Raw genomic sequence first — 12,698 nt, forward strand, 5'->3', positions numbered from 1 at the left:
GGTGTGAAGTGGGTGTGAACGCCGCGTTGATGGTTTTGTAAAGTTACAGAAATTGCCGGACACAACTCTTTCTAACTGGACATCTGAAAGGTGTGCGGAGAAGCTGTTTGACCATCTGATACGAAGTTCTGAAGGAGTATACCGGCCCCTTAATAATCCTCATAACCACCTATTTCTGTATGAGCTCTTTGTGGCAGCGAAGAAGATAAATAAACCCATAAGGTGTAAAGATTTGCTGTCAGTCAACACTTTCTTTTCCCTTGTTGGGCCCAAGTAGCACTGATGATACAAGATAACGCCAAAACTGTTCAATGAAAGACAGTGAACACAAGACTGACTGGAACTAACTTGACCAAATTAACTGAACTACACGTACGAAAGTGACTTGTGACACTGTAGAACTGAAAATAAGCTGTTCTATCTTCATGTGGAAAAGTTTGACTTGATTTTGTGTTTCAAAGGAGAGACCAAAACCAAAACCACGTCTCCACCGGACACTAATGCGGTAACCTTTGATAAACTGATTACTGCTTTTTTGTCAGCTGTATGTTTGGTTTACCTGTAAAAACTCGCAGAAGGAGCATCACAGGAAGTTGTGTCCGACGTCAGAAGCCAGTCGATGTAAATTAATTTTAGTTTCAGTTAAAACGGCAGCTTGAAAACGGATTTTCTGTCTGCTTTCTGCCTTCTCTGAGTCTGCCTTTATCTGTCAGAGTCTCTCTCTCTCAGCCGCATTCTTTATCAACATAACAAGATGCATATGTCTCTCATCGCCGCAGGACAAAACAATATTACAATAACACAAAAAACAATAACAGAAAGTAGAACATGTAGGACACAGCAAAATGAATAACAGGGAAAAAAAGATTGAATTACAACAATAATTCATCTTGATAATCTCTCTCACTGTCCTCAGTCTGCAGGAGTTTGAGGCAGAGTACCAGGAGCTCTGGGATTGGCTGATGGACATGGATGCCATGGTAACGGACAGCCACCAGCTGATGATGTCAGAGGAGCAGAGACATCACCTCTTTAAGGTAAGACGAGCTCTGTAGTCTGTCTGTCTGAGGGAGTTTCTACCAACCAAGAATTCAAAGAATGGACTTGTGTTCTTGGGGGAACATGCTAGAACTTGCTAGTCTTTCTTGGGAAAATTAACTCGCAATGACAGTTTGAGACGATGTGTTCTTGCCGGCATTGTTCAACCGGTTTGTTGTCCAGTACGGTTTAGATTACAAGGAATTTGCTTTGGTATTCTGGTGCATGAATAAGAATTATATAAAATAAAAGCAAATCAAAAGCAAGTACTGTAACCACAACTTTACTGTACACTAACAATGTAATTTCTAAAATAATAATAAATAGTAATAATAATGAAGATACTAGCTTAAAACTTTGCAAACTTTTTAATTTGCCACAAACAAGTCATACAACTGCCAATAATCAAAATCTACACGGTTGATTTCTCGCCTCAAAACTTCTCAGAAGTGTATTAATGATGAAATGACGTACGTTCTGTTGTCGGCCTCTCTCTCAGCTGCTTTCCGCCTCTCTCGCTTGAATGCTGAAATGAATGCTGGGATATCTGTGCTGTCAAGTTCACACAAGTTACCAACCGATGCGTCGTCGGTAAAATGAGCATGTTAAGAACACTTCTGTGAATTTGCCAAAATGCGAACTGGTGTATTGGGGCAGAACTTAGGCCACAAAAGAAGACGTTTCACAAGAACACAAGAGGTATAGACAAGAACGCAGGTAGAGAAAGGCCCTGTGACTCAGGAACCTCACAACACACACAAATATATCCAACAACTTTCTTTCTAGTACCAGAAAGTATTTCCTTTTAAACAGGAATGAAAGAAAGTCTGGTTTACATTATCGTCACCGTTCTGTGGTGGTTCTTTCTCTCTGCCTCCTCCACGTGGCTGATGCCTCTTACCATCTTGGAGGATTGTCTGGATCCAAATATCCACCCTCCAAACTATCGGACTGAGCCCCTTGAGTCTTAAGTCCTTCATCACTTGATGTCTGCGAGGGCGCTGGGCTGTGAGGGGATAAAATGTGCTTTAAGACAACACTTAAGACCTCAGTTGTTGCCATGAATTCGACCACAGCTGAAATCTTGTCCGTGTTGTCAAATCATTCTCACATCCATATTACGATGGCTTAAGGGTAATCAGATGTCTGTACCCGGAGTGGAAAGTCAGTTTGAGGGCCCTTAACTTAAAGGCAAATGGATTTAGTGTGTAACTGTGCTGAAGTCTGGACATTTGGATTCAGCCAACGCCTGTCGGCAGGTAGAAAGGAGTCTGACTGATACAGGTCTATAAGGCATTAATCTGCTTTCAATAAGCAAGTACCAAGCAACTTCACTGGGAAACTTTGTGTCTGTGTGACATATCTGTCCCAACAACGTCATTTTGTTTGCTGTGAGGTAGCCAGCTTAGCTACCTATGCAGGAAGATGCCGTCCTCCTTCTTAGTCCTGCCTGCAAAGCTCTGATTGGTTGATTCTTTCTCCAACCGGGGACGGGGGGGAGGGGGACAGCCATCAGTGAGTGAGCACAGCACCAGACGTGTTTGAATCACTGAAGGAAAAAAAAACTGGAGATGTGGGCTGCGATTCAGATGTCTGGAACCAGACGTGTTTACTAGTGTTTAAAATACAGCCCACATGTCCATTTTCAAGATAAACAAACCAAAACAAGACTGTTCCAGTCTCTGCAAAACACACAGAGTTTCAGACAGCATGTTTTGCAATGTATTTATTTGGCAACACAGAAAGGTGAAACACATCGGCGGTGTGCGTCATCATTCATATAACAGTATTGCATCAGAAAACACCAATGTCCTATTTCCCAGCTTTAAATCATTTTCTCACCTGAGTTGGCACAACCCAGCCTCTGTACTTTGTTTTCTGCCTGTCCGGTGTGTGATACAGTTCTCACATGAAGGCAGGAAAACGGTAAATACAGTGAGGAATTGAGAGTGATCGGCACTTCTGTTCTGTTTGTGGTTTTTATGTCGAGAAATGTTACTGTAGTGCACAACACAGATTCTCTTCTCATTGGCTTAACTGTGGTATCACAAATCTCCCATCAGCCCTGAGGACTGTTAATCAAAAACGTAGAAATATGTAGAGAGGTAGCTGATACAAACGGCGTCCTCCCACATTTCATTCATCCATCAATTTGTCTGTCTCCCCCATCCCTCCCTTTACTCCTCCCTCCACTTCACCATCCCCATTTTCCAGCCAATCACACACACAAACAAACACGCACACCCTATCTTCATCCTTACCAAGGAGAATGGGATTACAAGCCATAGCCTCCCGCATAACCATATCATAGAGAAGTGTGTGAGTGTGTTGGTGTGTGTTGGTGTGTGTTTGTGTAATGACTTCACTGAAGCCAAATGAGACAGAGGAACAGCATGTGTTGCGATTAGAGATCTGAGTCATCCTCTTCTGCCCTTCACACACACACATTGACAGAGAAATCAAAGACAAGACAGAAAAAAAAAATAGATTTGTTGGTTCACAAATTTTCAGGAGTCAAGTTCTGGGAAAAAGCTTGTTTAACTTTATATGCAATGTCAAACAAGACGTAGCTTCCAGTGCTACTTTTGGTGCCATTTGTTAGCTAAATGAAAGCTGTAACACTATCAGGCATATGGGAGTGAACATCAACTTGGCGGCCCGCGGGCGCAGAAGGGCCCCTGATCAAAGTATTTAGCAAATATTTATAGGGCTGCACATAACGATTATTTTTCAACTCGATAGATCTAACTAATGATTATTTATTATATTTGTGGATTAATCTAATGACTAATTTTGTGTATTCTAAAGAAAAAAAATGTAGCCTGTTACTCGATTAACCCCTCAACGCCAATTGTCGCGAATTTCGCATCACACCTCTTCCTTTCAGACTGCAGCCAAGATAGTGCATGTATATTTCCACGATGCCTGTTTGTGCATATTGGATACGTACCTAGGAACCTTTTGCAAGCCCTGGTTTCTCGTTTATGCCTGTTGTCGCTAATTTGCATCATACCTACATCATACCTGAATTTATATCTTTTCTATGTTCTATTTCCAATCCACAGAGCTCACAGAGCAGCACGTTGTTGAAAGTCTGTCTAATACTCCCAAACTTTAGACAGTCGAAGGCGCAGTTTTGTATCCCTGCTTGCACCGGATGCAGCGACCCTTCGATGCACGTAACGGGAATCAATGTATTTACATAATCGATTACGTCGACTATGTTGATGAATCGCCCAAGCCCTAAATATTTATGTATTTTCCGTATTAAAAACTGTGCGTTCTTGGTAAAATTCCCACAGAAGCTTAGCAGGATTTTGTGATACTATTGTGGGTGGAAATCGACCCTTTGTACATTTTAAAGTTAAGTGCATTAATTTGGTGCACTTTAAAAGCCAAAAAAGAGGCTAGATCTATGAAGAACTCTGTAACAATTTTGAGGCCTAGTAAACAATTTGATAATAAACACACTGCATTGATATAAATGGTGATGAAACAGCAATAAAAGTCAACTGATTTATTTAATGTTTTTCCAGCAACCCTTAATCAAAGAGTAATTTGAAAGTAATTTCCCTGACATCTATTTTACTTTTAATGGACACATTAAACTGAGGTCCGACACTTTCATGGCTGCACTTCATTGACTCTAATGCAAAAAGAGTCGTTTTCTAGCTTTTTTCTGCCGTATTTCTCCAAGATCTGGTGAAACGCTGTTCCTGGGTTACTTATAATAGTTACAGTCGCTACCCAGAGAGGTTGAAAGGAGAAGTACGATTTATTCTCTTTCCAAAACCTGAAACAAATCCAGAAAAATATCAGCTCTGGGTTGTTCCTAATGTAATGTTAGTTAGCTAACGCTAGCTAACTTCCTACTGAATGTAACGTTATAAAGCCTGATGTTCTGCTTTTTAATGACCAGGACATGTGTTGATCCTTAATATCGTTATCTTTTGTCTCAATCGTCGGGCGATGCAGTGGTTCACTTGTACTGTGTGATCGGTGGGCTTTAGCTTCTATCTTTCATTTTTTTCACATCCATTTGAGTCAGTTAGAGTCAGTCTGACAGCCTGAATACAACCTTCAAATGTATAATACAATTGCAAAACTGTCTGCTTCTTTCTGAGATCGTTTTGCCAACAAATTTGTCAATATTTCCCCGGGCAGTGCAGCAGTAGACAGTGGCAGCGCCGTGATAAAAGTTCCAACAGTTTGTCGGACTTAGCAACAGTAACTAAGGGGGGCGTGGCTTAGCGAAGGGTCAATTAATCTTATTTCCATACTGTGTACATTGTTTTAACACCTTATTTTGAAAACCGGACTTTGTCACACGTGTATCCTCCATTCACCAAGTCCGACGCAATTTGAAACATTTTATTGTACGTTATGCTCGTATTGTGTATAATTAAGATTTAATGGCCTCTCATACTGTAACACTTTGTGAAGAGAGAAAATGACCCTGCCTGTCGGCTCGCTCTGCCACTTTTAACTGCGTTTACCATAAAGGCTCTAATACCTGTGCACTCCCAAGTTTAGCTGCTAGCTTGATCGCGTTCTCACCAAGGAGTGACAGTGGAAACTCTCAACGCTGTTCGAACACTTAGTTAATGTTAACGTAATTACCTCAAAAGAAAAGTGGTTGTCTCGAGTCGGTTGCCAAAGTGTGTGAGCGTGCGAGTTTACAGCGGCGGAAACGCAATGTTAGAAGTTAAACGCACATAGTAATATTTAGACTGCCCTGCTGCTCACACACACTCTGCCATCCGCCAAAATCTCATTCTCTCCTTACCCAGAAGGCACTGCTGCGAGCCAACACACACACGCAACTTTGTGTTGTTTTCTGTTCTTTCTGTCTCTTCGTCCAAACTTCTTCTTCTTCTTTTTGTGTGTGCAGACATGATTTATTTAGGGGCCGATGAGACTCACCTGGCCTGCGAATTATTGATAAGTGTAAAGATGAACCTAATTTCTCCATAGGAGTCGCACTTAAATATTCATCTCCGTATGAATATTCATGGCAGCGATGATGCATGCATGAATTTTAGATGACTCTGGAATCTCTGGGCATTCTTCTCCTTCTTCTCTCTCTCTCTGTTTTTTTTTTTCTTTTCTTTTTTTGATGTGTCAACTCTCCTGATAAAATATTGATGTGGAGCTCGACAGCGTCTCCTCGCCCGGTCCAAGGTCGCTTTCTTATACTGTTTCTCTCCCTCTCCACCGCTGAGAGTTACATAGACAGGGCTGTGTACTGTAAGCTGCTCATATGTGCCTATTTTTATCTTATATATCACTCAGGTTTCACTCGTTGGGTCTGTTACTTTATTTTACACCACCACTTATATCTTTTACAAAAGATGCCATGCCACACTGTGAATACACTCCAATAACAGTAAAAGTCCTTGCGTCCATTTTAGCAGTTTTATGCCCATATAAACTCAAAGTATATTTATACTATATACTTGTATTCTAGTGTTTCCAATAAAACCTTTTGAAAATATAGGCCTGTTTTACTGCTATCTTTACAAACATTACTGATAAAAACAAACTATTGCTGAAAGGATTAGTTTTTAGTCAAACACTTATTTATTCTGTCATTTTCAGCTTCTCAGATGTGAGGATTTGCTGCTCTTTTCAGTTTTATATCATTTTAAATGGAATATAGTTGGCAGTGTTTCCCACAGGATTTTTAGAGACTATGGTGGGCGGGGGGGGGGTACGGGGGTACGGGGGCACTCCAATGCCAAATGCATTCATTTGGTGCAAAATGAAGATGCTATCTATGAAGAAATTTGCAATCTCGTGAACAATGTTGTGCTCTAGTAAACTATTTAATCATAAACCCATTGTAGAGCAATAAATGGTGATGAAACAGCAACAAAAGTCAACAAATGTATATAAAGTTTTTCCAGCAATCCTAAATCAAAGAATAGAAAATAGAATAAGTATTTTCCCCAACATTGTTTTTTTACTTTTAATGGACACATTTTTTATACTTTCTGTGAATATAATCCAATTAATCTTATTTCCATCCTGTATAGACACCTTATTTTGAAAACCAGTCGTTGACACGTGTTTCCTCCTCGCGCTAAATCCATCCAGTCCGACCCAGTTTGATAAATAATGTTGTATGTGGTTCTCGTGCGGTGTAACATGAAGACTTCACAGCCTCTCTTCAGGCAGGACTCTCATACTGCAACACTTGTCTTTGTAAAGAGACAAACTGACAGGATAAAGTCTCTAACCTGCCTGTCAGCTCGCTCTGGGCCGCTTCAGTTACCATAAAGGCTGGAATACGTGTGCACTCCAAATGTAGGTGCGGCTAGCTTAATCGCCTTCTCACAAACGAGTGACAGAAACAGACGGTTAACGTTACCGTAGTGTTTGTCTCGAGTCGGATGCCAAAGTGTGTGAGCGTGAGAGCTTACAGCAGCGCCGCAAAACACAGTTAGATGTGTGAAACGTTATTATGAGTGTGTAAAACTATTTTCGGTTCGTTTTGAGACTATGGCGGAGCAAATTAGACTGTGGCGGGCCGCCTTGGTCTCGTTAATTTATGGGAAACACCGATTTAGGTTACGGATTGTTTGTCAGAGGAAATTTAAGCTAAATGAAGAAGCTCTGGCTTGTTGTAGGCATTTTATATAAAGCAACTGATTACAAAACATTGTAGCTGCAGTTTTCCAAACATTTAACGGGATCAGAAGACATTGATAACTTTGCTTTATCGAGTCACTTTTAGATATTACAAACAGAACAAGAGATATAAACATGAAACCACTTGACTGTTGCTACTCATACAAATAAACTGAAGCCGGTGGCTACCTGGAAGACTAAAGCTTCCAAAACGTCAGTGGTTTGACTGTAAATGTTTGACCTTCTTGACCTTGGGAACAGCAGTTTGGCAAAATAGTCTAAACTCAAGGTCAGTTTATAGCTTTTTGTGGATTCTTCAACCGCACCTCAACATAAATACAGTGTTTTATCTGTAACTTGATTAAAGATATGTACTTACTCTGCGTCTTGCATTTAAATCCAGAGTTCCTACCTCACCTGCACAATCCTTTATTTTACTACACTAAACCATTCTTAATTATATAATCATGAATAAATTTTGGAGTAGGGTTCTGTAGGGTTGGTTACCAAAACCTGGTGCTAACATGGAACCGGTTCAAAACATCTGAAAGCCAAAATCCTATCAGATGGGGGCCTTTTTTTTTATTTAACCTTTATTTAACCAGGCAAGTTAGTTATTGTGGTAACAATAAGTTAGTAATGTTGGTCCGTGGACTAATTTGTGTCAATTTAGGGGTCCTTGACATGAAAAAGATTGAGGACCAGTGTCCTAAACCAGGAGTATTCAAAATGTGAAGTGGGCCTCCCTAAAGGGAGGCTCAGTGAATGGAAGTGAAAAAAAAATTACATTATTTATTGCATTAGTTATCAAAAGGAGATCACATAGATTAGCCTACATGTGTGAGAGTTCAGTGATAGAGTAGTTTTTGTAGTAGTAGTTTTCCCCCCATCAAAGTCAGAAACTAATAAATGGTATTTGGTGTAGTCAGAAGTTAAACAGCAATATTAGGCTATTTTCGCTCAAATTTTGAGTGTCAGTGGGATCCAATAATATAATCATCATCCCACAGGCATCCAGGAATTGAGCGAAACTTACCAAGTAAACTAAAGATGTGGTGGGGGTGCCGTTTCCCAATCTTCGTCTGAGGGGAGGCCCGCAGACGATCTGTACCGACCAGACCGAATTTTGATGCCACTTAAATCTCTGGACTGAAATATTCTCCCTCTTGTGCTCCGAAATGGATGTAAGAAGCAGGGCCACTATTCACCGTAGTACGAACGTAGCATCCCTCAGTGAAAGGCTACGAGACGACAGCCGGTTTTGCTCGGTCTTTATTAATGCTGCAACAATACAGGCTATCGTTAGCATAGCAGGACCCCCCCCCTTAACTCTCTGCCAATCACAGCTAGGAAAATAAATGATTGGCAGGCTTCTTTCTACACATATCAGACATTCACTGACAGCCATGACACGTTCACTGACCTCCTGGAAACACTGGAGAACACAAGTTTGAAGCTGGTTTGCAGCATATGAATACCAACTCAAAATTAATTTTGCTGCCAGTACTGTAACTGGTATTTAGTGTTATATTATTGTATTTGGGTTAGGTGGTTTAGGTTTTATATATTGTGAATTTGTTGTCTTTTGTATTTACTTGTATTTATATTTAATTATATTTAAATTGTTAAAATATGTATTGTTCAATTTAAATAATTTTAAATATATATATATATATATTTGTTTTTGTTTGTTTGTTTGTTTTTAAGTATCGGTTCAGGCACCGTTTTAAAAGAACTGAGTTGGCACCGGAATCATAAAAAAATCCAAACGATCCCCAACCCTACTCATCTGTCTATATGTTCATACTCGGTTGGCCTGACTTGTTAAAAGATATTTATAACAGAAAGCAACATTATCCAACACTCATTAAAATGTGTGAGATGTTCTGTGTTTTGAAGTATCATGTAGTCATTTGAACACGGGCCTACTTCAGGACAGATGCATGCTGGGAGATTTCACCATGCCTGTGTGTGTGTGTGTGTGTGTGTGCTGAAAAAAAAAAAAAGCTCTAAACCCCCTGTTTTTTCAGTGTTTCTTTTTTTTTCTCCATGTGACCGTTAAAGAACCTCGCTGTGCTCCACGAAAATGCTGGGGGGACTCGACCCCGTAACCATAGCAACTCCAGGGCCCAACAAAAGTTGTTCTTTTCTGAGGTGTGTGTGTGTGTTTGTGTGTGGCGTGCAACCGAGATAGAGCGAGAAAGCCGGGTGTCTATGTGTGCGTCTTTGCCTGTGTGTGTTTCTTTGTGTGTGTCCTCCGGAAAAGGAAAGCTGGGCTGACAGTTGTTTCTGCAGGCAGGCTTGGCAGGCCGAGGCTCTACTGTTTATTGTGGTGTTAGATGGAGGCACTTATCAACCTTGGAAAGGAGGGAGGAAGGAGGAGAGGAGTGTTTGTGTGTGTGTGTTTTGATAGAGATATGTGTGTGTGTGTGTGTGTGTGTGTGTGTGCGTGTGTTACAAGCACACGATCACAACAGTAAACATAGGCCAAAATAATTTGTAAATCTTCCCACTGTGTGGTCATCAACTGCATAGTTCTGATTAATTTAAGAAGGGGACCAGGCTTCTGCCGTCCTGAGACCTTCATCTGCTGCCAAGTAGCAAAACTCCTGTATCTATAATGGGTCTCTGGGAGAGGTTGATCTAACTGGTGATAACAGTCAAAATCATCATGTGAGTGTCTCTGCACATGTGTTAACTTCTTTTCCATGCTGTGTTTACCTGGCAAGTAAAGTATGTTTTTATGGCTTCAGCATTTTGATTGAGTTTGTGTAGTTAAATGCCTTTAGACGAACAGGATACAGTAACACAACAACCGAGCTGAAAGAACTGAGTGGCAGAGAAATGCTGATGAAAACATGTTGAATTTGGACATATAGGGGTGTGCTCACTTATGTTGCCAGCAGTTTAAGACATTAATAATGGCTGTGTGATGTGTTATTTTGAGGGGACAGCAAATTTACACTGTTACACAAGCTGTACACTCACTACTTTAGCAAAGTGTCATTTCTTCAGTGTCGTCACATGAAAAGATATAATCAAATATTTACAAAAATGTGAGGGGCGTGCTCACTTTGGGGTTCCTGACTTTTCTCTTAGAAAGGACAAACAAATCTGAAACAAAAACGTATCTTTTAAAAGACTCTCAAAGTTCCTTTTACTGCAGAGGCAGCAACTACTAAACCAATATTGTATTCAACTAAAGATGGTTTATGTGAAGGTGTACAGGATACCTTAACTAACCTCGATCACAATGGAGTGCCTTGCGCTGTCCTGCGTCGCTGTCCGGCGTCGCTGTCCGGCGTCGGTGTCCGGCGTCGCTGTCCGGCCTCACGCTGCCCTCCGTTTCCATCACAGTCAGTTTAGTAGTTTGTGGTCATTTTGAGACTCTGTTTAATAAAGTTTACAGCCTGCCATGCTGTTGCTCCTGCATCGCTCTGTGTACAGTGACACAGCCAAAAAACAAAAGTGCATTGATTGGACTGACAAAATACAAGTCGTCTCGTGGTCTCCTCAACTGATAACTCAAATCCTCGACTTTTCACGGGCAGCCCCGTGAATGCCAGCCGCCAAAGCGGCTAGTAAGAGTGACTGCTAATGTCAAGGCCTGGTGACCATGCAGTAAAAGGCAACCCGTGTAAATTCAGACAGATGTCTGAAGACAAGCTGCTGCTGCTGTGCTGCTGACATACTGCTCTCACTACATGGCAAGTGTAGACACAGAGTAAGGCATAATGATTTGATGTAGGCCCAACTCATTTTGAGTCAGAATAGATATTTATTTGTAATTAATATCAGATCAGAGATACTAATTGTGGCTTTGCATTGCTCCTCTAGTAACTGTTGCGTTTGATTTAGTTTTATCTAAGTAAACTTCTGTTTGTTCCTGTCTCTCTATTCTTTTTATCTCTTTTTCATATTGTTTATTCACATTATTGCATTACTGTGTGTGTGTGTGTGTGTGTGTGTGTGTGTGCTTTGTCTTTGTGTTTCCCATGTGTGACTGTCCATCCTTTCTTCTCTGTTTCTGTGTGTGTTCCTTTACGTGTGTGCATGTTGTTTAATGTGTCTGCTCTGTTCATTCTCTTTTTCTTCAGTGTGTGTTTCATCTGTCTTTCCTTGGTGTGTGTATCCAGATGGTGTGTGTGTGTGTGCCTGGTTTTGTGTGTGTGTGTGTGTGTGTGTGTGTGTGTGTGAGAGTCTGCTGAGGGTCCACAGGGAGATGAAACAAGCATCAGACCTTGTAGGTGCTGTCAACCAATCACACATCAAGGCCCCTGTAGTTCAGCCAATTGATGATCAAGGTTCTGGCCCTGAGTCCCACAGGAGGGCGGAGCCAACACTCATTTCCCAGAAGTGTAATGTGTATGTGAGCCTGGCATTTTACTGACCGTGGTAATATTTTGACGGTGACACAAAGGAATGAACACACACACATGCACAGCTTATAAAAATGCAGAGGGACACATTAAAGTACGGGAATAATGTGTACACACACACACATACACACACACACACATACACACACACACACACACACACACACACACACACACACACACACACACACACACACACACACACACACACACACAGTGAAAGCCCACATTTGATGTCTCTTTATCGTATGGAAACACATTTGGTATTTGTAAAAGTTTGAATTACAAACAGTACAATGAGAAACAGCCAGGGGAAAAACTACAAAAGAAAAGAATAGAAAAGAAAAGCAGTAGAGATGCTCTGATTGATCAGTCACAGTTCAGAATCAGCTGTGTATTAGCAAGCAGTCACGGTACACAGATGAATCATATCAAATGAACATTGTTTTTCCTGTAGTGCCACCATAGGGTTGTATGTCTGCACTTGCGATAGCGGTGGCGTTATGTCAGTGTTTTCCACACAAAGACTTTACTTGGGCAGGCCGCCCAGGTAAATGAACGGCCGCTCAGGTATATTTGGTGGCACATTTTAGCATTTTGCAGAGAAAGACAGAGACATGCGTCTTATTACGTTACAAGACAAGAACACGG

The 12,698-nt window shown here is 41.0% G+C and overlaps 2 protein-coding genes across 2 annotated transcripts in view; one reads left to right on the top strand and one right to left on the bottom strand.

Annotated features, from left to right (window-relative positions):
• Positions 1-12,698, bottom strand: part of kcnh5b (potassium voltage-gated channel, subfamily H (eag-related), member 5b) — a 1,142,829-nt gene that overhangs the window by 774,616 nt on the left and 355,515 nt on the right. The gene's annotated exons all lie outside the window — the stretch shown is intronic.
• The window catches only part of akap6 (A kinase (PRKA) anchor protein 6), a 207,656-nt gene that overhangs the window by 104,924 nt on the left and 90,034 nt on the right, over positions 1-12,698 (top strand). The window contains exon 13 of the mRNA XM_046062163.1: positions 917-1,037. Within this exon, the coding sequence (XP_045918119.1) occupies positions 917-1,037 (121 nt within the window). The remainder of the gene's footprint in view (positions 1-916; positions 1,038-12,698) is intronic.

This window comes from Micropterus dolomieu, linkage group LG11 (genome assembly GCF_021292245.1).
Source record: "Micropterus dolomieu isolate WLL.071019.BEF.003 ecotype Adirondacks linkage group LG11, ASM2129224v1, whole genome shotgun sequence".
Lineage (NCBI taxonomy): Eukaryota > Metazoa > Chordata > Actinopteri > Centrarchiformes > Centrarchidae > Micropterus > Micropterus dolomieu.